This window comes from Anolis sagrei, chromosome 4 (genome assembly GCF_037176765.1).
Source record: "Anolis sagrei isolate rAnoSag1 chromosome 4, rAnoSag1.mat, whole genome shotgun sequence".
NCBI lineage: Eukaryota > Metazoa > Chordata > Lepidosauria > Squamata > Dactyloidae > Anolis > Anolis sagrei.
In genome coordinates, this window is record NC_090024.1 from 110,661,256 (window position 1) to 110,686,390 (window position 25,135).

General features: G+C 46.0%; 1 protein-coding gene across 1 annotated transcript; it reads right to left on the reverse strand.

Moving 5' to 3' along the window:
* Window positions 1–725: 725 nt before the first annotated feature.
* LOC132772770 (arylacetamide deacetylase-like 4) lies at window positions 726–22,759 on the reverse strand. Its single transcript, XM_060771634.2, has 4 exons — window positions 22,474–22,759; window positions 6,901–7,117; window positions 4,975–5,038; window positions 726–1,509 (listed from the first exon to the last, which is right to left on the reverse strand). Exons 1-4 carry the CDS (start codon window positions 22,663–22,665, stop codon window positions 735–737), a joined length of 1,248 nt encoding a protein of 415 aa, XP_060627617.2. The 5' UTR covers window positions 22,666–22,759; the 3' UTR covers window positions 726–734.
* Between the last annotated feature and the right edge of the window lie 2,376 nt (window positions 22,760–25,135).

Consider the following 25,135-nt stretch of genomic DNA (forward strand, 5'->3'; position numbering starts at 1 on the left):
TGGTAGGGACGAGGGACAGGACCTTCTCAGTGGTGCCCCCTCGCCTGTGGAACTCACTCCCCGGGGAAATTAGGTCATCAACATCCCTCCTCTCCTTCAGAAGGAAGCTGAAAACATGGATATGGGACCAGGCCTTTGGGTAATCTGGCAGATTGACAAGATAATGACGACCAGAATTTGGAAAGGACTATGGTAATGTTGAATGGACTTACGGATTTTAGAACTCGGTGAATGTTGGCCACTAGATTGGCTTTTTAGTTGTTACTGTATTAATTGAATGTTTTAACTATTGTGGTTATTGTTGTTATGTATTTTATCTGTTGAATTGTTGGCATCGAATTGTGCTGGTTGTAAGCCGCCCTGAGTCCTCACTTGGGGGTTGAGAAGGGCGGGGTAGAAGTGTCCGAAATAAATAAATAAATAAATAAATAAAGTTCAAAAACAAAACTCCAAACCCAGTTGCATGTGTGTGCGTGTGCCTTCAAATTACCAGTTGACTTATGGTGGTTTCATGACTTTCATAGGGTTTTCTTAAACAATAAATATCCAGAGGTAGATTTCCCAGTTACTTTTTCTGAAATATCACTCACATCATCTGATCTTCACTGGCAGTTTCCCATTCAAATATTCCCCAGGACTGACCTTTAGCTTCCAAAATCAGGGAAGTAGGGCACCCAATCCCATGACACATGCAAAAACTACCTGAAAAATTCAGAATTCTCACCTCCACCCATTTAGAACTTTTTAATAAACTGAAGTATGTCTGCAAATGCTGATCTCGTGCATGCAAATTCAGTAATCCCAGTATCAACAAATAATGCAAATCCATGGAACCCATCTTCGAGATGGTTCCAGGTCACACGCACGCCATTGTCCTCGAGTCGTTTCTTATACAGCAGCCCATCATCTCGAAATATGTCATATTCACAAGTCAAAATGTATGTCTCAGGGAGCTGCTGTATAACGGCATCCACATCTTGAATTGGTGAGCTCAATGTTTTGTCATACAGTCTGACTTTTTCATATAATTCTTTTGAAAAGGGAACTGGAGGTGGAGGTTTGTATCCACGGGCTTTAAATTTTTCCGGGATGAGGTCTGCACTAATACATTTCTTGATTTGCATCCTCATAATATCAGGAACGTGGGCATTGTTCAACATGTCTTCTACATTGTCCAATTTCTCATCCAGAAAGGTAAAAGCAAGCTTTGCGGCCCGTCTCATGGTCAAAGCAGGGCCAAATTGGTTTTGCTGATGAGCTGGCAATGACAGGTCCACTATTTGAAGGAATGGGTACAACAAGATTTGAGCTCGAACCTTTGGAACATGCATTTTTTTCACCAGTTCCCGACAGACGGTTGAAACAAGTGTCCCTCCACTGCTTTCCCCAATAAGGATTATGCGGTTAGGATCTACTCCATAGTTTTTTGCATGGTTCATAAAATATAGAGTTCCAGTGAGGCAGTCTGTCATCTGGGCTGGATGCTGGTGCTCAGGAGCTAGCCGAAAGCTGAAATGGCAAACAAAAGTACTAGTTTGCATCATTTGATAAAATGGTACAATTTCCTTCGCTAGACCTTTACTCAGACTGGGACAACCCACGACAGCTAATCAATCATTACAACAGTATTAAGTCATGTAGTCGGGGGGGGGGGGGTTGAGAAGCTTCAGCCCACCTCCCCCCCGAAATTCTCATGGTGGTCTGCAAGAAGGCCTTGCTGGTACATTATTTAAACTGTTATGTTTAACAGTTTATGTTTAACAGTTATACTTAACAGTTATGTTTAACAGGGGGTTACACTCCCCCTGAAGACACAGGTCCGCAGTTTGAGTGTCCTCTTGGACTCATCACTTACGCTTGAAGCTCAGGCGTCGGTGGTGGCCGGGAGGGCCTTTGCACAATTGAGACTCGTGCGCCAACTGTGACCGTACCTTGGGAAGGTTGATCTGGCCAGGGTGGCCCATGCCTTATTCAGCTCCAGATTGGACAACTGTAATGCGCTCTACGTGGGGCTGCCCTTGAAAACGGCCCGGAAATTCCAACTAGTCCAACAGGCGGTGGCCAGGTTGTTAACTGGTGCTCCTTACAGAGAGAGGTCAACCCTCCTGTTTAAGGAGCTCCACTGGCTGCCATTCATTTTCTGGTCCCAATTCAAGGTGCAGGTGCTTACCTACAAAGCCCTAAACAGTTTGGGACCTGCCTACCTTTGTGACCACATCTCCGTATATGAACCCACACAATATCTCCCGGATCATCTGGAGAGGCCCTGCTCACGATCCCACCTGTGTCGCAAGCGTGATTGGTGGGGACGAGGGACAGGGCTTTCTCCATGGTGGCCCCCTGACTCTGGAACTCTCTCCCCAAGGACATCAGACAGGCCCCAACATTGGCAGTCTTTAGGAAGAGCTTAAAGACGTGGTTGCTCCAGTGTGCCTTCCCAGAATAGGAAACCCCAAGCATTATGTCCCAATTGCACTTTATTAGAAATTTAAGATTGTCTGCACATTGCACCTATCTCCAAAACCTATCAATTTCATCTGTCATGCCCAGCATTTTAATTTTTTTTAATTACTACATTGGTCCGGCCTTAGTTTTAAATGTGTTATGGTGTTATCGTCAAATGTTAATTGCTATGGTTTAATGTTTACTGCTTGTTTTATGAGTTATTTATTGTTGTATTTGTTATGCTGTTGTTTTTTGTTATGTTGGGCCTCGGCCTCTTGTAAGCCGCACCGAGTCCTCCGGGAGATGTTAGCGGGGTATAAATAAAGGATTATTATTATTATTATTATTATTATTTATTCATATCATGATCTGATCACCATGCTCAATATATCCCATATGCATGGGGGTATTGGGGTAACATTACAAAAGGTTTGCTAGGGTAGACCCTCTGTTACCCAGACACAGCCCCCCCCCCCCGAATCAAACTCAGCTCCCCCCAAATCAAAATCCTGGCTACGGTCGTGGTCATTGCCAACCATTCAAATTGTTCAGGAAAGATTATTATCTTCCCTTGATTCTTTGTTCAAACAACTACCACGTCTATGGTCAGGAATGAAACCTTTGGCACACCTTCTCTATGTTTTCTTAAAGCTTGACTCTTTCCAAAACACCTGTTACGTTTTCCATTATTCTTGGGTATGTTATGCATATGTACAAAAAATTAAGATCAATATACTATTGTATTATAATAATAGTAGAAGGCCCAAAGGTCAAAATAAATAGAGAGAAATGATGAGGCTGGGGTGTGGGTCCTATCCATGTGAAAACATGGCCCTTCTTTATGGTTGCATATATGCTGTTGAATTAATGCAGTTTGACAAGACTTGAACTGGTATGGCTCAATGCTATGGAATCATGGGAGTCATAATTTTGCTTTCTCTTGCAAAGGGTGCTTCAACTACAACTCCCATGATTTGGATAAAGCAGGCTGAAACACATTTACAGACTTACTTCAGCAGAAGGCATCTAAAGCTGGAGGAAACACATTTATTAGGGCTGGGCGGTTTCGTTTCGTAATTTCGTAATTTGTTAAAAATTCGTTATTTTTTTTGATAACAAAGTGATTTTGAACCATTCAGGAGCATCTAAAAAAGAAACGAATTTTTCAATTCGTTTCGTAATTGCTTCGTATTCGTTTCGTATTCGTTTTGTATTTGTTTCGAAATCGTTTTGTTATTATTTCCGCATGTCTGGGGCAAGTTTTATAGCTGTTGTTTGTTTAATCAGTGAAAAAAAATTATAAATATCACGCCAACAGTCAACAACAGAGGGAGAGGGAAGCTTCAAAAGTTCTCCCTGTCCCATATGGAGGTTTTTTAGCGTATTGCGCGGTTGCGTCCGCCATTAATGAATCGATTCGTATTCGTTTCGAAATCGTTTCATAATTGTTTCGTAATTTACGAAATTTCGTAAATATCGAACTTTTTTAAAGAAAAATTTCGGAATTCTTTTAAATATCGAAACGCAAAAAACCCCAAAAAACAAATCAAGTTTAGAAACAAATTTTTCCGTGGTTGCCCAGCCCTAACATTTACATCTGTTACTGGATCACATAAGAGAGGAAAGAGTGGTGGATTTATTGGTCTATTTCTCATATCAGTGTATTTTCTTTCTTTATGATTCTCTTTTTGGTTGTAACAGGAGAGGGGTGCATTAGGAGAATGGGATCCTGCTATCCAATCTCCACAATATCCCAAAACAACATACACATGCACAAATGAAATCTACACATGCATTTGCCACTAAGAGAATGCCATCCATTATTTGTTACGTTTCTATCTCACTCTTCTACAAATGACACTCAACTAGTGTCCAATAGGAGGAAAATATGCTTGTTGGGTATGAAACCTTTCACTGCTCGAGGATCAATATAATTCCCCCCAACGTCATACGCTTTCTGTATATATTTCAGATTTCAATATTAATGTCAAAAATACGTAGTATGATTTTACATAGGATTTGTGCTACATTAGAAGAGTAAAGACAAATATCACTTAAGTAAAATAAACATTAAATATTAAATAACTAGAAAAATAAAATAAGGTGTAAACACTAAACTAATCTGGGAATTTGCTATTGCAACACATCCAATGAAGTGGTTTAAAACCAGTATATATAAAAAAGATTAGGACTGAGTACGCCCCAGTCTATTTGGAATACACGAAGCTCATTCCAGAAGTGTATTTAAGAACTGGTCCAATTTAATGTTTATATTGATATGTGTTTAATTCCATGTTTTAATGGTAAATGATGTCATGTTTTATGATTTAAGTGATAATTTTGTTTTAGTGTTATGTTAGGGTAGGCATTACATTTTGCCGTAATTATGTTGGAAACAGCTTTGAGTCCCCCACTGGAGGGAGAAAAGGGGTATACAAGTGAAGTAAATAAATAAATACGAAAAATGAAATATCAAAACAGTAAACAAAAACATACATTAAAAGCCACTACCATTATAAAACCACTTACTCTAAAAACACAACTACCGAATCACTTTCTCTTGCGAGGTAGCGGCATAGAAGTTCGTAGGTTCCTAGGAGGAAAAATATCAATTGACAAAAATTATTAAAAATCAAGTTGGTCCTCACCACTGTAGCTTCACTAATATTATTGTTAAGTTTCACAGTTGATTATGAATGTGAGTTTTTATTAAATAATGTATATAGGGGCTGGTATTTCGCAGCATGAGACCAGGGGGCTGATTCTGCAACCTGGACTGGAATCATGTATGATCTTTCATGTAACATGAATTAGTTTGCACTTCATAGACCTAGATTATATGAGTATACACTGCCATATAATTCAGTTCTGAAATGGCATTATTAGTCAGTGTAGATCCAACCGCAGTAGCAGAGTTGCTAAGAAACCCAGTTATTGAATTGCCAACATTCATAACAGATATACATTGGGAATTCCCAATGTGCATAACAACTCCCTTGTTGGTTTCCTATTGTACACATCAGTTCCTTTACTAGCTCTGCTACATAGTTACAAAGTATCCCCTCTGATACTAAAGTTAAGTATCTTCACAATTCTATTTCATGCACACAAGAGTCCACTTATCTGGAAACACCCTACTAGGATTCCAACAATGGTTTAAAATAATATTTAATGAATAATGGTACATCTGGCTGCAGACGCAGACTGCAGCCAGGAAATCAGAAGACGCTTACTTCTTGGGAGGAGAGCAGTGGCCAATCTCGATAAAATATTGAAGAGTAGAGACATAACACATGCAATGAAGATCCGTATAGTTAAAGCAATGGTATTCCCCGTAGTAACCTATGGATATGAGAGTTGGACCATAGGGAAGGCTGAGCGAAGGAAGATAGTTGCTTTTGAACTGCAGTGTTGGAGGAAAGTTCTGAGAGTGCCTTGAACCGCGAGAAGATCCAACCAGTCCATACTTTAGGAAATAAAGCCCGACTGCTCATTGGAGAGAAGGATAGTAGAGGCAAAGATGAAGTACTGTGGCCACATCATGAGAAGAAAGGAAAGCTTAGAGAAGACAATTATGCTGGGGGGAAAGGAAGGAAAAAGGAAGAGGGGCTGACCAAGGGCAAGATGGATGGATGGCATCCTTGAAGTGACTGGCTTGACCTTGAAGGAGCTGGGGGTGGTGACGGCTGACAGGGAGCTCTGGCGTGGACTGGTCCATGAGGTCATGAAGAGTCAGAAACGACTGAACGAATGAACAACAACAACAATGGAACATTTTATTTATATTAATAATTATGGCTGCTATCCAACAGTTTTATTCCACTAGCTGAGATTTACACCAGTGATAATTTTATTAGTTGGCCATTGGATCAATGGTTCTAATCTGAGTTGGGAATAATTGGTATTGTGTGGCAGAGGGAAATATTAGTTGTGCCATCAGGAGTACTATCTGCCATCACAGGTGCTCACAAAATCTGCAATGTGCCTGTGAAACTGGAAAATAAAGCAGCAGAGCTGTTACATTGACTTGGATTTAGGGTTTAACTATCTAAAAGAATAATAGATTTTGTTAATAAAAATGAAATAAGATATGTCTCCAGCCATTTCACACTATAGACATAGACATGATTGCGTTATAACTACTATGGCAACGTTATAGTCATCAGAAGAGTAGGAAGTCAATTCTACAAGGAGTGGCTCCCATGTACATGGAGCAGTGGATCCCCTCTGAATTTTAGGCTGAGCTTTACTGAAGCTATCCAAGGTGCTGATCCCTTCTGACATGTATAGATATCAGCACCTCAGTCAGCTTCACACTCCACAAATATAAATATGACCTGGTGATGTATGTTCTTTGATTACTTCTTGAAACTCTTGGAAGTCTCATTTTGGATTCCCAGTCATAATCACATATTATTTTAAAAGGCAATGTTACAGTTCCATGATATATCTTACTTTTGCTTCCAACCACTGCACATCCACCATGTATGTAGATCAATCCTCTTCTTAGCTCACTAGATGGAGTTTTTGGATGGTAAATCCTTATTGGCACATGCTCAAACCTTGAATCCTCAATGAAGAGCTTTGACTCCTTCCCCACTGGTACTGAATTCAACAGAAATCTGATGAACTGAAGTTGGGTACAGATCCTTAATTTCTCAAAAATCTTCCCCTGTTTTACAGCGAGGGAGAAAGAGAGTGGTAGATCAGAAAATTAGTATAAGGCACTGTGAATATCAATTTCTTCCAGTATTGAGAGCCTGTGTGTGCTGGACTAGGATTTTGGTGAATCCTACTTCAAGCATGGAAATCAACCTTGGGTAAGTTACATTTTCTCAGCCTCAGATGAAGGCAATGACAAACCTTTTTTGAATATATATTTTCCCTCACCCAAACTCTAAGATAAGGTCAGCACAAGTTGGAGCTGACAACAAGTTTCATCCCCTTCCAAAAACAATGCATTAATGGCTTTCAAATGGTTTTATAGAGAAGGGTTAATGAATTAGCTTGGAGATCAATTTTCTTTAAACAAGAATCCTCCTTCTAAAGATTACACAGTTCCATATAAAATCCAGATTAATGTCATACCCAATCTTTGTTTTGATTTTCAGACCATTTTTTAAAAAATTCAAACCCTCCAATCTACCCTTATTACATTGGTGCAGTTTTTGTTCTCTAAACTCCCTGTTTGTGAAGCACTGTTTGCATTTTCCTACTCTTGGAAGTCCTACACTGACTACTCTATGTCCTTTGGATATACCGTATTTACTCAAATCTAGCACTCACCTTTTTGCCTAAATGATCTCTCCAAACTTAGGGTGGAGTTTAGATTCATGCTGTAGTGAAATTGCTACTCTGTGTTAAAGTTTTGGTGTATAGCTCTATGTTTGCATATGGCAGATAGGGAAGAATAAGTACAGTCAGGGTTACAACAGCAGAGATAGGATTCATTTGCATATGTGAAGCTGCTTGGTCATATGCAGATTGGTTTAGGCCCAGGATTTGAAAAGGCTGCTAGGCCAAAATGACAGTTGGGGAGAGCAGAGCTGAACATTCCAAAGGGGCAGAGCCAAGATTCTGAAAGAGGCAGTTAGATTGAGGGAATTTGAAAATGACAGGAATCTGTGTGTGAAGAGGAGAGTTGGTTTTTGAGTGCCTGATAGAAATAAGCAGTTATGAAGATGTGTTAAAGACTTTTGATATAGAGAAACAGTTAGTTAAATAGAGCTCGAGTTTTAAGGAACATAAAGAAGGCTAGTGTTGCCTTAGTTCAGAATATAATTCAGCCAAGAGTGTGTAAAGCAAGTAACATGTTTGTGAATGTGAAACATTGATAGTTTATTCAGAAAAGTTAACCAAGTAAATGATACTGACTGTAAGCCTCAAGATTGCAACAAAACACAAATGTAACCACAAGTGTTGGAGCCAGAAGTTATAAATAAACTGTGTTACTTGGTTATACACAAGAGTGTTTCATTGCCTGCGATATAAAGTACAAAGGTTTAACAGTACACAGAAAGTCCCTGCCAATATAAAAGAAGAAACTGAATCAGTATAAGGCAGCAAAGAGGTTTTTAAATAGGAAACAGTCTCTCTCCCTCGCCTCACATGCCATACATCTTAGTGCTGAGCCCAAACCAAAGGGGAAGTTGCTTCAGGAGATGCACCAGGAGCTCCTCTTTGAGGGACTTTATCTCTAATTTAATTGCCTTGACTCAATGCTATGCAATCCTGGGATTTGTAGTTTGATGAGGCATCATCCCTCTTTGGAAGAGAAGGCTCAAGATCTTGTCAAACACTGCCCCATAACTCCATAGCATTGAGCTGGGGCAATTAAAATGATTCATTCCACAGTATAGGTGCATCCCAAGATTTTCTTTTTCATTGCTAGAAGCTTCGGTGTTCTGCCACTTGGAATTCTAAGCAGGCAGCAACTGTAATGGCCAAATGACAAAGAGGGCACTTTTTGCAACTGCAAGTTCTATTTATGTATTATGTATTATTATTTAAAACATTTATATCCTGCTCTTCTCACCCCAAAGGGGACTCATGGTGAAGCACAGCATATACATGGCAAACATTCAATGCTGGGACAAGAATTCATTATATGCATACATAGGAATAAAAACATTTATTTCAATATTAAAAAACACTGCTTGGCCATCTGCATCAGATCTAATTGGCCTGGTAAAATTTCCTATCACTGCTTTATCGCACTGTCCCAAAAGTTTGGTCCCACAGCCAAGTTTTTCCACTCTTCTGAAGGACAGGAGGGAGGGGGCCGATCTGATCTCACCAGGAAGGGAGTTCCATAGCCGGGGGCCATCACTGAGAAGGCCCCCTCTTTCGACCTCCCCAATCACGCCTGTGATGATGGCGGGACAGAGAGCAAGGCCTCTCCGGAGGATCTTAATCTCTGCGATAGTTCATAGGGGGAGATGCGTTTGGCAGCAAATACCTATTTTGGCAGCAAATACCTATTTTGGTTTCAGGGTTTTGAAAATTGAGGTGCACATTAGATTCAATGATGCATTAGACTTGAGTAAATCAGGTTAATGGTAAGAAATCTGAAGCTGCCAAGGATACTTATGAAAAGCCTCTTCTGTTCCCTGACACGACTTAGCCTTACTTCCCTGTGTTGTTGTAGGTTTTTCAGGCTGTATGGCCATGTTCTAGAAGCATTCTCTCCTGATGTTTCTCCTGCATCTATGACAGGCATCCTCAGAGGCTGTGAGACCTCACAGCCTTTGAGGATGCCTGCCATATATGCAGGCAAAATGTCAAGAGAGAATGCTCCTAGAACATGGCCATACAGCCTGAAAATCCTACGACAACCCAGTGATTCCAGCCATGAAAGCCTTCTACAATACATTCTTATTTGCCCTGTTACTCTGAATGAGGAAGATGTTACTAAACACTCATGCAAAACCCTCTGGATATGGCATACTATGTGTCAATTGAAGTGTGCAACTATATGGTCACTTCTATGGGATGTAGCAGAAGGTATGCTGTACATGTTCTATTTAAGATATGCGGCTGTTACAAACTAATGCCAGGGAATTCCTCCAAGATATATTGGTAAAACACTCTACTAGTGCATCTGCTCTATAATGAAACTGCTGTTAATAGATAAGCCACCAATTCTAAACAAAGAAACAAAATAGATTGTCTGGTGTACGAGGTTTAGCCCTGAAATGGCTCAATTCGTTCCTCCGGGACCGGAGACAGAGGGTGGAGTGGTTAGGCCAAAGCTCTGAGAGCTCCTGCCTTTGCTGTGGAGTTCCCCAGGTTGCTATCCTCTCGCCCCTGTTATTTAACATCTCCGTCCGGCCACTTGCTGGACTGGTGCGGAGCTTTGGCATAGAGTGCTACCAGTATGCAGATGATACCCAGCTACTCTTGTGTCTCGAACCTGGGACAACCGCGATTCCTGAGAACTTTAGGCTGTGTTTGGAAGCAGTGATTTATTTATTTATTTATTTATTTATTTATTGCATTTATTGACCGCCCCTCTCAGCCCGGAGGCGACTCGGGGCGGTGAACAACAACAAAAAGACAGTGTACAGCGGGTCTAGACATACAAACCAGACAAATACAACACAACATATACTTATCCTAAAAATCCGCTTCGTCAAGTCCTGGGGTCATAGCCAAAATTCGTAGTCCTAAATCATTCCAGTGTCAATTAACTATACTCAGTTGAAGGCCTGCTCAAAGAGCCATGTTTTTAGGCCCCTACGGAAGGCCATCAAGGAGGGCGCCTGTCTAACTTCAACAGGGAGAGTGTTCCACAGCCGGGGGGCCACCACCGAGAAGGCCCGCTCTCTCGTCCCCGCCAGACGTGCCTGTGAGGCGGGCGGGACCGAGAGAAGGGCCTCCCCGGATGATCTCAAGGCCCTCGTGGGCTCGTAGGCCGAGATGCGGTCTGCAAGGTATTTTGGGCCGGAACCGTTTAGGGCTTTGTAGGATAGCACCAGCACCTTGAATTGGGCCCGGTAGCAGATCGGCAGCCAGTGGAGTTGGGACAGCAGGGGCGTTGTATGCTCTCTGCGTCCAGCTCCCGTTAACAACATGGCTGCTGCGCGCTGGACTAGCTGGAGCTTCCGGGCCGTCTTCAAGGGCAGCCCCACGTAGAGAGCGTTGCAGTAGTCGAGGCGGGATGTGACCAAAGCGTGTACCACCGTGGCCAAGTCAGACTTCCCAAGATACGGGCGCAGCTGGCGCACGAGCCTGAGCTGTGCAAATGCTCCCCTGGTCACCGCTGAAACCTGGGGCTCCAGGCTCAGCGATGAATCCAGGGTCACACCCAAGCTGCGAACCTGCGCCTTCAAGGGGAGTGCGACCCCGTCCAGCACAGGCTGTAACCCTATACCCTGTTCGGCCCTGCGACTGACCAGGAGTACCTCTGTCTTGTCTGGATTTAATTTCAGTTTGTTCGCCCTCATCCAGACCATTACAGCGGCCAGGCACCGGTTCAGGACTTCGACGGCCTCCTTAGTAGCAGGTGGGAAGGAGTGACAGAGTTGGACGTCATCTGCGTACAGGTGACACCGCACCCCGAAACTCCGGATGATCTCACCCAGCGGCTTCATGTAGATGTTAAACAGCAAGGGGGACAAGATGGAACCCTGCGGAACGCCACAGGTCAACGGCTGCGGTGTTGAGCAGGAGTCCCCCAATAACACCTTCTGAGTACGACCCTCCAGGAATGACCGGAGCCACTGCAGAGCAGTGCCCCCAAGGCCCATCCCTGCAAGGCGCCCCAGAAGAATACCGTGGTCGACGGTATCGAAGGCCGCTGAGAGGTCCAGGAGCACCAACAGGGACACACTCCCCCTGTCTAGCTCCCGGCGCAGATCATCCACTAAGGCGACCAAGACCGTCTCGGTACCATGTCCCGGTCTGAAGCCAGACTGTGCCGGATCCAGATAATCCGTGTCTCCCAAGAATACCTGGAGTTGTGAGGCCACCACGCTTTCCATGACTTTGCCCAAAAAGGGGAGATTGGAAACAGGCCGAAAGTTGTCCAATTTAGTGGGGTCAAGTGATGGTTTCTTCAACAGCGGCTTTATAATAGCCTGTTTTAGGCTCGCTGGAATCTTGCCCTCCCGAAGGGAGGCGTTAACCACCACCGTTACCCACTCGGCCAATCCCCCTCTGGCCTCCTTAAGAAGCCAGGATGGGCAGGGGTCTAGGATGGACGTGGTGGGCCTCATTCCTCCAAGTATCTTGTCCACATCCTCGGGTTTCACAAACTGAAAAGAATCCAACAAAATCTGACAAGCAGGTGCTTGTGTCACATCCACAGAGACTGCATCTAATGTGGCGTCCAGCCCAGCGCGGATCAAAGCGACTTTGTCTGCGAAGAACCGAGCAAATGCTTCACAGCGCGCTGCCGAGTTGTCAGGGCTCCCACCCGTAGGGGGAGTTAAAAGACCTCTAACAACCCGGAACAACTCCGCCGGACGGTTTTTTGCAGACGCAATAGTAGCCGCGAAGAAAATTTTCTTTGCGGCTTTTATTGCCGCGGCATATGCCCTCAAAAAGGACACAAACCGTGTTCGGTTTGACTCGCTTGGATCCGATCGCCACACGCTCTCTAGAACCCTCTTCTTTCGCTTCATCGCTGCCAGCTCCTCAGTGAACCAAGGGGCTGGTTTAGCTCGGTTACTCGAGAGGGGACGTTCCGGAGCGATCTTGTCAATAGCCCTGGTCATCTCCCCATTCCAGAGAGCGACCAAGGCCTCGACACTATCACCTACCATGGTGGCGGGAAACTCCCCAAGAGCCATCAGGAATCCGTTCGGATCCATAAGCCTCCTGGGGCGGACCATCTTAATGGGTCCTCCACCCTTGCGGAGGTTAGGGGCCGCAGCGAGCCTAAATCTAATCAGGAAGTGGTCGGTCCACGGCAACGGAGAGATGGACAACTCCTCCACCCCGCCACCCTGCTCCCATCCCTGGCAGAAAACCAAGTCCAATGTGTGTCCAGCGCAGTGGGTGGGGCCAGTTATTTGCTGGGACAGCCCCATGGTTGCCATGGCTGACATGAAGTCCTGAGCCGCACCTGTGAGGGTTGCCTTGGCATGGATGTTGAAGTCCCCCAGCACAAGAAGCCGTTGGGACTCCACCGCCAGGCTCGAGACCACCCCCGCTAGCTCAGGTAGGGAGACTGTAGTGCAGCGAGGTGGACGGTACACTAACAGAATCCCTATTCTGTCCCGGTCACCCACCCTCAGGTGGACGCATTCAAAATTTGTGGTCTGCGGGATGGGGCTCCTGGTTAGATGGATGGAATCTCTATAGACCACTGCGACCCCGCCTCCCCGTCCTCCGGCTCTGGGTTGGTGTTGCACGGAGAACCCTGGAGGACAAAGCTGGGAGAGGTTTACGCCCCCCGCTTCATCCAGCCAGGTCTCCGTGATGCACGCCAGATCTGCCCGCTCCTCCAGGATTAAGTCCTGAATCCAAGTTGTTTTTCCGTTGACAGATCTGGCGTTCAACAACACCACCTTCAAGCCAGAGGGCCCGCTCACCTGGTTACACCAAATTACCTTAGGAGACCTATTTGGAATAGTTAATTTGGGCAAGCGGTCCGAATTAGGCCGAATTCGGGGTCTCCTTCTCCCGCATCTCCTCCTTCCCACCACGACCTCTATGGGGGCCCCTCGGCTAATAGAACATCTCCCCCCCTCCATGCCGCAGTTGTGAGTCGTAAGAGTGTTTTCTCCTATGCTTGTTGTTAAGCTTGTTAATTCTTGCCAGCATCCCCCTTTCACCTCCTCCCCCCTCCCCACCACCCTCTTAATCCCAGGCTCCGGACCACCTCCTCCTCCGCCCCCTCCACCGCACCAGAGCAGCGTAAACAATATCCAAAGGGGGGCAGGGGGCCACATGGGTAATGGCGATTCGGATGTTGGTATCAATCTAGCCAGTTCTTAAGGTGCAAATATCGCCAGATTTTAAAGTGCCAGTTCTTAAGGTCCTTAAAGTGCAAAAAGTTTCGGGAGCAGTCCGGCAATGAGCAAGGATGATCGAAATTACTTAGCAGCAGCACACATTCAAGCCCATGAACAAGTGTTAGATCTAAAGTGCTCTAGTTAGCAGTATAAAGTGCGGCACAGAGGGAGAGGGTAGAGGTGAAAGTGCTGATGCAATCTAGCAGCAAATGGCAGGCGCCTGAGTGCAATAAATCATTCTTATTACAATGATGACAATGACAACAAGGACTACCGGATGGTGCTAGTTGATATTATACAGTTACCCGTATACGATAATGATGGTAATTAACTAATATTGCTATGACCCCAATGAGACTTTAGACGGTTGGTGACCAGCGGATAGGCTTCCGGAGATTACAACTCAGCGGTGGGGCAGCACCGTTGGTCGGTCACAGTATGTGTTAATGCACAATATGTGTTAATGCACCATATGTGTAATGCAGAGAAGGCCAGCTTACAGGTCTATACAAATCTTAACGGTCTACACAAGATTTACCCAAACTTAAGATCTTCCCCAAGGCCTACACAGGAAGGCTAGCAAGGTCTACACAGAAGGTCGGCATACAATGTCTCACAAAAGACCGCAGAGGCCAGGTGGTAGTAGTGGCCGCGGCGGCCGCAGTGGTAGCGGTAGCCTAATGGCGGCCGCGGCCTGGCGGCGGCTGCAGCCCAATAGTGAGGCAGCGGCAGGCCCCAGCTGCAGCGGTGTCGGTCCGGTAATTGTTCGGCCCTTCCCGCGGGTGGCGGTGGTCTCCGCAACGGCCTCGCGGCAGATGGTAAAAAGCCGCGGCGGCCGCGTGGGTGGCCTGGTGGCCGCTGTGACCTGGTGGCGGCAGTAGAGGCCTGATGGGACGGCGGCGGCCCGGCGGTGGCTCGGCCTCCGCAGCCTCTGCGATGGTCCCGTCCGGCTGTAGCAGCGACGGCGGCCCAGCAGCGGCCTAGAGGCCCAAAGGCGGCAGCTGCGGCCTGGTGAGGACAGCGTCGGCAGCCCGGCAGCCCAGCCCTTACAGCGGGCGGCGATGCTCTTTGCCGACGGCGGCAGCGGCGGCAGCGGCCTGGCGGCTTCGCGGTGACATCAGCCGCGGACGTGATGATGGTGGTGGCGGCGCAGCCGCAGTGATGGCAATGGCGGCCGCCGCAGCCGCAGTGATGGCGGCGCAGCCCTTCGGCAGCTGCGGCCCGGCGGCGGCTGCGGCCCGGTGGCGGCCCCACTCCAGCTCGGCCCCTCAGTTAGGGCGGCAGCGTCTCAGTCCAGGCGGCGGCTCCACGACAATGGCGGCGGCTCCGCGACTAGCAGAGGCGGAGGCCTGGCAGCCTCCGCCACTACCCGATGGAAGAATGGCCCAGCGGTGGCAAGGGCCCGATAGAGCGGCGGCAGCGGCTGATCTGGCCGGCCAGCTGTTCCTAACGCGGTCGTGGAGGCCGGCAAGGCCGCAGGTAGGTCGGCCTCGATATAATGGCGGCGGCCGCTTCCCTTCTTCTCCTTCTCCTTCTTTCCTTTGCCTTCCTGGTACTTTCCCGGCTTTTTCGACCCCCCTATGAAGAGCCAGAGGCTCGGGGGTCTCTCTCCCCTCAGTTATAGATGGTTTGGTGAGGGGTGAGGGGTGGGATTCCCTCGGATTCAAGTTAGGGCAAGCAGCTCTGCAATTCCAGCTGTCTCGCCACCATGCCGGAACCGGAGTAATGCGAGTAAGCAGACTAAAAGTGAATCCTGCAAAAACTGAGATACTCTGGCCTGGCCAGCCGCCAGAATTAATCCAGTCTCTGCCTGATTTCGATGGGGAAGTTCTGGTTCCGTCTTCCACTGTTAAAAGCCTTGGGGTTGTGTTGGACTCATCGCTGACGATGGAGGCCCAGATCACTGCCATAAGCAGGCCTTTTTTCATCTTCGCCAGGCAAGGAAATTGGCATCCTACCTTTCGGTAGAAGCATTGGCAACGGTAATCCACACAACAGTCACCACTAGGACTATTGCAACGCCTTATATGCCGGCCTTCCGAAGTCAACAACTCAGAAGATTCAGATGGTCCAAAATGCGGTGACCAGGTTGCTAGCGGGATCATCTATAAGATCCCATATTACACCGATTCTACAACAACTGCATTGGCTACCAATAGAGCATTGGATCTCTTACAAGATACTGATCCTGACATTTAGAGCTCAAAATAGCCAAGGACCTTTATATTTTAGGGATCGCCTCATTCCTTTTTTCCATCAGTGGTTACCTTGATCCACCCAAGAAAATCTCCTATACATACTGGGCCCTAGGGAGGTACACCTGGAAGCTACACGGCGTAGAGCTTTTTCGACCTATGCTCCAATTCTGTGGAACTCATTGCCTCCATACATTAGAGCAATATCGGAGTTGCGACCTTTTGTAAAGGCACTCAAGACTTGGCTGTTTGGTTGTGCATTTAAGTAAAGTGATCAGATCTAATTTGCCAAATAGTCACTGTTGTATGTTTTTATGTTGAATATTTTTATATTGTGTAAATGCTATTTTAAATTGTAAGTCACTCGGAGTACCTTGGTGGAGAGCGACTAATTAATTAATTAATTAATTAAACTAATTAAAGTGAAGTTGTTGTTTTTTTGTCGTGTCAGGAGTAACTCCTGGTGTGAAAGAATAGGCCGTCTGCAAGGACGTTGCCCAGGGGACACCCGGATGATTTGATGTTTTTATCATCCCTGTGGGAGGCTTCTCTCATGTCCCTGCATGAGGAGCTGGAGCTGATAGAGGGAGCTCATCAGCCTCTCCCCGGATTCGAACCTTCGACCTGTCGGTCTTCAGTCCTGCTGGCACAGGGGTTTAACCCACTGCGCCACCGGGGACTCCTATAAAGTGAAGTGAAGTGAAATAGATAAATAGGGGTTTTCTCCATCTTGAAAAGTGAAATACATTTTGGGCTCCCCTTTGGATTTTAGAGCCTCTACTCCCGAATCCTAATCTCTAAACATCGGATTCTCCTCTGAGCACTTCTCAACCTACAGCTCTCAGCCAAGATTTTTTTAAAGCTAGGTGTTCAGTTTGTAACTTATGGTTTTTAGAATTGAGCATCTTTGGAAAGAATATAACATGGACCTGATGCCTTGAAGAAAAAAGAAGAAGCTATTCCTCCTATATATATATACACACAGTTCAGTAGATGATGAAATTTGGTACACTTGCTCAACTTCAAGAAAAGGATTCGGGGAAGAGTATAAGCAAGGCAAGCTAAGACCTCAAGCCATTTAAGGCTTTACATAAAGGAACATGCAACCTACCAAAATTGGCAAGTGATCAATGGAGATCAAGTAACACTGTGGCAATGTGCCCAAAAAACCCTCATCAGGTCTTCTGAAAGGCCCCCTGGCTCCCCTCCTTACTTTCACCCCTGGCAACCATTCCAGGGGATTGAAGTAGAGAAATATGCAACTGCTTCATCTAATAAGCTATGATTTGCTCTCCCCCTCTTTTCTCCTATCCATTTTTCCTTGATGCTCTGTTTCTTTAGTAAGTAAACCCACAAACAGGGGCTGTCTTTCACTGCTTGTACATAAAGTGCTCTCAGGAACTGTTTGCCCGAGGAGGGGGATTAACATCCTATAATGAAATGAGAGAAGCAAATTGAAACAACTGTAAGAAGCAACCATTTTACACCCATTAAAATTTTCAAGGTATTATATATGGATCGTTTGTGAAAGAGAACATTGCAACAATTCTGTCCTGAGCTACGAAAAGTGAATAATGGCAGCTGGGTCTGCTATTTTCAGAAAATAGCTTCCCAGTTGAGGTTACTCTGAGTCATTCCTCCTGCAGCTTCACAAGGAGTATACACTCCATCCCAAAAAGGTTGTGCGCCATATCCTATGCTAGTTGGAGGATCGGTATACATACATATGGTCCTGAATCTTATACTATATTGAATAGCATATATTAGCCTTATTTGTGTTGTGTGCCTTCAAGTCATTTGCGTGTGCAAGTGCGATACACCTCCCACAACCAACCCAAGGAGTACGCTCACACATGATGTTGGGATGAACAATGGCCACAACTCATTTATTGATAACAGGAACAAGGGTTGGCAGCCAAGCATGGGTCCTGGATCACGATCAGGCAGCCCACTGCTGTCCGATACTGCAAAAGCCAGGGTGCCGCCGGCACAATACCGGGCAAACGCAACTCGGCACCCCAGGGACCACCAGGCATTCCCCCTTTTCGCTAGGGGAAGGTACCAAACCAGATCCAGGGCCCATGCCCCACGCCAACAAGGAGTTGTGACAAGAAGCATAAAACAAACAAGTAACTGCTAACAGGTAACCAGGACACGGTAAACAACAACAAAAATTAACCACCGATGAAAACATAAACCGCACAGTGCCTGCTGGGGAGCTTGGGGCAGCCCTATATAGGCTGCCCACGGAGAGGGAGAGGCCAGCTCAGGCCTCTCCCGCAGCGAGGTGTGGTCAGTTGTCCATTGGTCAATTGACCCGCCGGCGGGAAACCTTCCCACCATCCGAGGGAGCTTCTGGGAGGAAGAAACCCCCCTGAGGCAAGAATGGTGGTGGGGGACGCCCTGCACCGCAACATCCTTGGCCCGGTAAGTCGGGCCATGCCTTTTCTGACTTAAGATGAACCTAATGCAATTTCCCCTCTCCCTCCTCCCTGCCTCCTTCTTGAGTCATGATATTTACAAGAAGACTCCTGAGGGTAAGATAGATGTCTGTGTTGTGGCTCTAGCCTGCCATGACATGATAAATGAGGATGGAAGGAATCACCATGTCCTATCAGTGGGCTGTTTGAGCCCGGGGAGCCCAGGGTGACCCAACTGTCTCAACAGGCCCTTCAGGAATTAGTTTATTTATTCATTTACAGTATTTATATTCTGTCCTTCTCACCCCGCAGGGGACTCAGGGTGGATTACAATACATGGCAAACATTCAATGCCATAGACATCCAACATATATAGATAGACAGAAAGGCAATTTCACATTCCAGCTTTTCTTGAAGGTATTCCGGCCACCAGGGGAGCTGTCCCTTCACCGACAATTTGTGACACTGATGAAGTACTTCCTCATTCTTTGCATGCTTGCTGGAGATTTTTATGGCTTCGTAAATTAGTTAAATTTGCCTCCCCGCATAAGCGGTACCTAAATTTCCTACTTGACAAATGCAACTGTCTTTCGGACTGCAAATGTCGACAGCAAGCTACACAAAATTGGTTGGAAGCTCACTCTGACCCGGGCTGGCTTCGAACTCATGACCTTTCGGTCAGTAGTGATCTTAATGCAGCTGACTCCCAGCCAGCTGCGCCACAGTCACAATTTGTTCCTGGATTTGCTTCACCCAAGGTGGAAGCTATGTAAAATGACTTTCTATGGGATGAGCTGGATCAGCCCCATTGTGGCATTTAACCATTGCAGGGCTGATTGAATGGTCAGTGTATTACTTAGTACTTAGGCAATCCCTTGTTGGACGAGTAATATAGTCTTCCATGATGGGTTTCCTTGTGGATTCGTAGGTGGCTGTGGAGCCCTATTCTTGACCCACATCTTCTCCCACAGTGAAGGCATTTCCAGGTGGAAGGCAGTCCCGGTCGGGGTTGGCTTGACGTGCCTTCCTCCTAGCATGTTTCTCTCTTTCACCCTTCACTCGTGCCTCCTTGAATTCTGCAGCACTGCTGGTCACAGCTGACCTCCAGCTGGAGCGCTCAAGGGCCAGGGCTTCCCAGGCTTCAGTGTCTATGCCAGAGATTTTAAGGTTGGCTTTGAGGCCATCTTTAAATCTCTTTTCCTGTCCACCAACATTCCGTTTTCCGTTCTTAAGTTCAGAGTAGAGCAACTGCTTTGGGAGATGGTGGTCAGGCATCCGGACAACGTGGCCGGCCCAGCGGAGTTGATGGTAGAGGACCATCGCTTCAATGCTGGTGGTCTTTGCTTCTTCCAGCACACTGACGTTTGTCCGCTTGTCTTCCCAAGAGATTTGCAGGATTTTCCGGAGGCAGCGATTATGGAATCGTTCCAGGAGTTGCATGTGACATCTGTAGACAGTCCACATTTTGCAGGCATATATCAGGGTTGGGAGGACAATAGCTTCATAGACAAGCACCTTGGTATCCCTATGGATGTCCCGGTCCTCGAACACTCTTCGCTTCATTTGGGAAAATGCTGCACTCGCGGAGCTCAGGCGGTGTTGTATTTCAGTGTCGATGTTGACTTTGGTGGAGAGGTGGCTGCCAAGGTAGCGGAAATGGTCAACATTTTCTAACGTTACACCATTAAGCTGTATCTCTAGCATTTGGGAGGGGATGGCTGGTGACTGCTGGAGCAGCACTTTGGTTTTCTCGATGTTCAGTGACAGGCCAAGCTTCGTGTATGCTTCTGCAAAGGTGTTTAGAGTGGCTTGTAGATCTTCTTCTGAATGCGCACAGACAACATTGTCATCAGCATACTGGAGCTCTATAACAGATGTTGTTGTAACCTTGGTTTTGGCTTTCAGTCTGCTGAGGTTAAACAGCTTGCCATCTGTCCGATAGATGATTTCCACTCCGGTGGGAAGCTTCCTGTCATCAAGGTGAGGTATCATAGCAATGAAGATGGAGAATAGAGTTGGGGCAATAGCACATCCCTGTTTGACACCCGATTCCACCTTAAATGGGTCACTTTGGGAGCCATTGCTGTCCAAGACTGTTGCCATCATGTCATCATGGAGGAGCCACAGGATGTTCACAAATTTGTTTGGGCACCCGATTTTTTGAAGGATGGTCCAGAGAGCGCTGCGTTTCACTGTGTCGAATGCCTTTGCAAGGTCAATGAATGCCATGTACAGAGGTTGGTTTTGTTCTCTGCATTTTTCTTGGAGCTGTTGTGCTGTGAAGATCATGTCCACGGTTTCTCTGGAGGGGCGGAAGCCGTTCTGGGATTCTATACTACACCATGCTGACACTAACAACACCACATTGGAAGGACAGAATATAAACCAACAATTGCCAGCATTTCACAATTACAACAGCAATTCTATAAATAATATATTTTTTATTAAATAAAGGAAATCCAGATGTTAAAGTCCCAACATATAAAAGCATCCTCAATTATCATCATCATAATGAGAATACTTTAAATTCTGCATACACATACACACACACATGTCAACAAACTGGTTCAGTAAGTTTGTTTTAAACCTGCTGTTGCTTGAACTTATCCCTCCTGGGGCACCGAGAGAGTGTGCCTGACTTGCTTACACCAGATACGTACTATCAACAAAGTACTGTGTGAACTAAATAGAATGGCATCCAAACGTGTAACTTCACATTGCTATTTTTCCTTCTCAAAATTCTTACTATGATGGTATCCCACTATGTAGACCAGAGGTTAGGCACACAAGTTCTTGTAATTTGGCTACAATATTAGTTGTTCAGTTTCCTTGTGGAGAGAAAAAGCAAAGTATAAATAAACATAATCATCATCATCATCATCATCATCTGTTGGGTGGATAGAAATCTGTCTTTCAGTTGGAATTCATCAAAGAGAAATAGTTACTAGTTTTACCAATTATTAGCTGTTCCTAAGAACATGAAATCTCATTCTAACAAGTGTGAGATGCAGATATTACAATTGCAGTAATACATCCGAGGGAGGAAGGGAAGGGAAGGGAAGGGAAGGGAAGGGAAGGGAAGGGAAGGGAAGGGAAGGGAAGGGAAGGGAGGGAAGGGAAGGGAAGGGAAGGGAAGGGAAGGGAAGGGAAGGGAAGGGAAGGGAAGGGAAGGGAAGGGAAGGGAAGGGAAGGGAAGGGAAGGGAAGGGAAGGGAAGGGAAGGGAAGGAAAGGGAAGGGAAGGGAAGGGAAGGAAAAGGAAGGAAGGAAAAGAAAGGAAAGGAAAGGAAAGGAAAGGAAAGGGAAGGGAAGGGAAGGGAAGGAAAAGGAAGGAAAGAGAAGGGAAGGGAAGGGAAGGGAAGGGAAAGGAAGGGAAGGGAAGGGAAGGGAAGGGAAGGGAAGGGAAGGGAAGGGAAGGGAAAGGAAGGAAAGGGAAGGGAAGGAAAGGGAAAGGAAGGGAAGGGAAAGGAAAGAAAGGAAGGGAAAGGAAGGGAAAGGAAGAGAAGGGAAAGGAAGGGAAGGGAAAGGAAAGAAAGGAAGGGAAAGGAAGGGAAAGGAAGAGAAGGGAAGGGAAGGGATGGGAAGGAAAAGGAAGGAGAGGAAAGAAAAGGAAAGGGAAGGGAAGGAAAAGGAAGGGAAAAAAGGGAAGGGAAGGAAGGGAAGGAAAGGGAAGGGAAGGGAGGGGAGGGGAAGGGAAGGGAAGGGAAGGAAAAGGATGGAAAGGAAAGAAAAGGGAAGGGAAGGGAAGGGAAGGGAAGGGAAGGAAAGGAAAGGAAAGGAAAGGGAAGGGAAGGGAAGGGAAGGGAAAGGAAGGGAAGGGAAAGGAAAGGAAAGGAAAGGAAAGGGAAAAGAAGGGAAGGGAAGGGAACGAAAAGGAAGGGAAGGAAAAGGAAGGAAAGGAAAGGAAAGGGAAGGGAAGGAAAAGGAAGGAAAGGAAAGGATGTTTTGATGCTTACCCATTGAAATGCATAGATTGTTCCCACATGATATAGCCAGAGCTTTATAGGGTCTCTCCCTTCCACAGGAAAGTCTACTTTTGTGAATGCACTATAGGCAAGCAGAGAACGTTCAACAAACAATGCAGGAATGTACATTGCACGTCTTGTGACAGACGTGAAAATTGAAACCAAGCTCTGTAAAAAAGGCATTGTCCTGTTCAAAGGAGATGGGATCGAAGTTCTTGCTCCTTTGCCAAGTGCTGTTTGTGAACTCCAAACCAGTTACAGCACTGTAAATAAGTCAATTCTCCACCTACACAGGTGGAGGTAGGATCTCCAAATCTAAGCACATCAGAGCGCATATTCATGTGGTTGGGAAAGAGCACTGCCCAGAGAAGGTATGGCATGAAGTTGCTGCATATGCATTAAGCAATTAGATAAATTGGTAACTAGACAGAGAATGCATCACTGCTAGAAGAGAATGTGTGTAAGATATGGTAATTTATATCCTTTAAATTTTTCAGGTTCAATGTCTGTATTCATAAAGTGGTTGTTTTCCACTTCACCTGTAGCACCATTCATTTGCTAGATTTTTCTATAAAGAAGCATGCCTTCTATTAAAACATCAAGGGTGCAGGGAGAGTTTCTTTGGAAGAGGCAACAAAGAGATCATCTCTTTTGGATTCAGTCCTAACCAAAGGGAAAAAAATATGCCAATGGAGTGGAAATAGTGTCTGGGAGTGTCCATTTTCTCTTAAAATTTGTTATGCAGAGGAGAGAGGAAGTCAAATGCATACAGGCATAGGCTCTGGACTTGAAGAAAGCTGATTTCAATACATTAGGGAAATATTGCGTGAGATCCTATGGTCAAAAAGGCTGAAATAAAAGAGAATCCTGATGCCGGGTTGTTGTTGTTGTTTTAAATACCATATTTTACAGCGTATTAGACCAGTATTTTTAACCCTGGAAAATCTTATGAAAAGTCGGGAGTTGTCTAGTATGCCGGGTATAAAATCAAAATCAAAATCAAAATCAAAATAATAATAATAATAATAAAGAAAATAATAAAATCCAACTCATTTAGTGGCATGGCCAGAGGAGAGAGGAGGACGAGAAGGAGGGCGGAGGGAGGAGGAGCAGCAGGTCTCATTGCCACGAAGACCAGCCGGGGTGATGGCCCGCTGGGCTTTCCCGTGGCCCCCACTGCTCTCTATGCTCTACTTTCAAGGCCCTCCTCTGCTCCCGCTGCTCACCTCTTCTGAAGGCCACTGGGCTTGACTACGCCCAAGGAAGCACCTCCCGATGATGATTCCTAGCAGCCCCAGATGGCAGTGTGCCTTGGATGTGCTTGCTGAGCCATAGTTCCCAGACTCCTATGACTCCCAGAATGCCTCAGCAAGCACATCCAAGGCACGCTGTAAGCCAGGGCTGCTGGGAGTTGTCCAGAGGCGCAAGGAAGCACCTCCAGACAACGACTCCCAACAGCCCTGGGTAGCAGCGTGCCTTGGATGTGCTTGCTGATGCATTCTGGGAACCATAGTTTCTGGATTCCTACGGCTTCCAGAAAGCCTCAGTGAGCACATCCAAGGCACACCACAGCCTGGGGCTGCTGGGAATCATCCAGAGGCGCAAGGAGGAGCCTCCAGATGATGACTCCCAGCAGCCCCAGATGGCGGTGTGCCTTGGATGTGCTCACTGAAGCATTCTGGGAGCAATAGTTCCCTGACTCCTATGGCTCCCAGAATGCCTCAGCGAGGACATCCAAGGCACAACACCATCCGGGGCTGCTGGGAGTTGTCATCCAGGGGAGTTTCCTTGAGCCCAGGTGAGCTCAGTGGCCTTCGGAGGAGGTGAGCGGTGGGGGCGGTGGAGGTATAGTATTGGAAGAGGGGTGGTCTTAAATGGCGAGTATGTACCTAACTCTGTATTTTATCTTGAAAAGTTGGGGGTTGTCTAATACCCCTAGTTGTCTTGTATGCACAGAAAATACAGTAGATTTGGAAAAAAGTGAATGGTATCTAAAGAAACAAGGATGAATGTACAGAAACTTTAAAATGACCTGACATTTAAAGGTGACATGAATGTAATAGGACGAAGGAAGAAAATCCCTAAAGTGAAATGCATACAAATAGCCAATGTTTATATTACTGGGAAGACTGTGGCTCATATATCTTGACCATAGTAAGGCTTTTAATAAATTCCTCCCACAGTGCTATTGATATGCAGATTTGTAAATAGCTGACATACCAGATAGCAGTCAACCAATGGCTGCTCTTCATCCAGGAGAGAAGTGACTAGGGAATGCTTCAGGTTTCAGTCCTTGGTCTGGTGTTTCAACACCTTTATACATAACTTAGATGACAGAATAGGGTGCTTGTTGGGAGTGAGGGAGCTAATACCTTTAGCCCAGGTGAGAAGGATCACAATTTAAAATAGCTTTGACAGATTGCAGATTTGGGCCAAAATCAAAAGAAATGAATTTTGTTAAATGTATGAGAGTACACCTAGGTAGGAGAAATAAAATGCTCAAATATAGGATGGGTGACCTTGTCACATGAACTTTGAGAAGCATGGGGAATGTTCTATCTAGCAAAGGCAATAGTACATTTCGATCTCCAATTGTCCTGTTTCAAATTCTTTCATCCCATCACATGTGCCTACTAGGCATGGTTCGGTTCGG

What these genes read in the sequence shown, in the direction of transcription:
- LOC132772770 (XM_060771634.2), bottom strand. Translation starts at nt 22,665, where the DNA reads ATGCCTTTTTTACAGAGCTTGGTTTCAATTTTCACGTCTGTCACAAGA. An exon ending in TGCAGTGGTTGGAAGCAAAA is followed by an intron (nt 5,039 to 6,900) that starts GTAAGATATATC and finishes TTTTCCTCCTAG; the next exon opens with GAACCTACGAACTTCTATGC. An exon ending in TCGGTAGTTGTGTTTTTAGA is followed by an intron (nt 1,510 to 4,974) that starts GTAAGTGGTTTT and finishes TTGCCATTTCAG; the next exon opens with CTTTCGGCTAGCTCCTGAGC.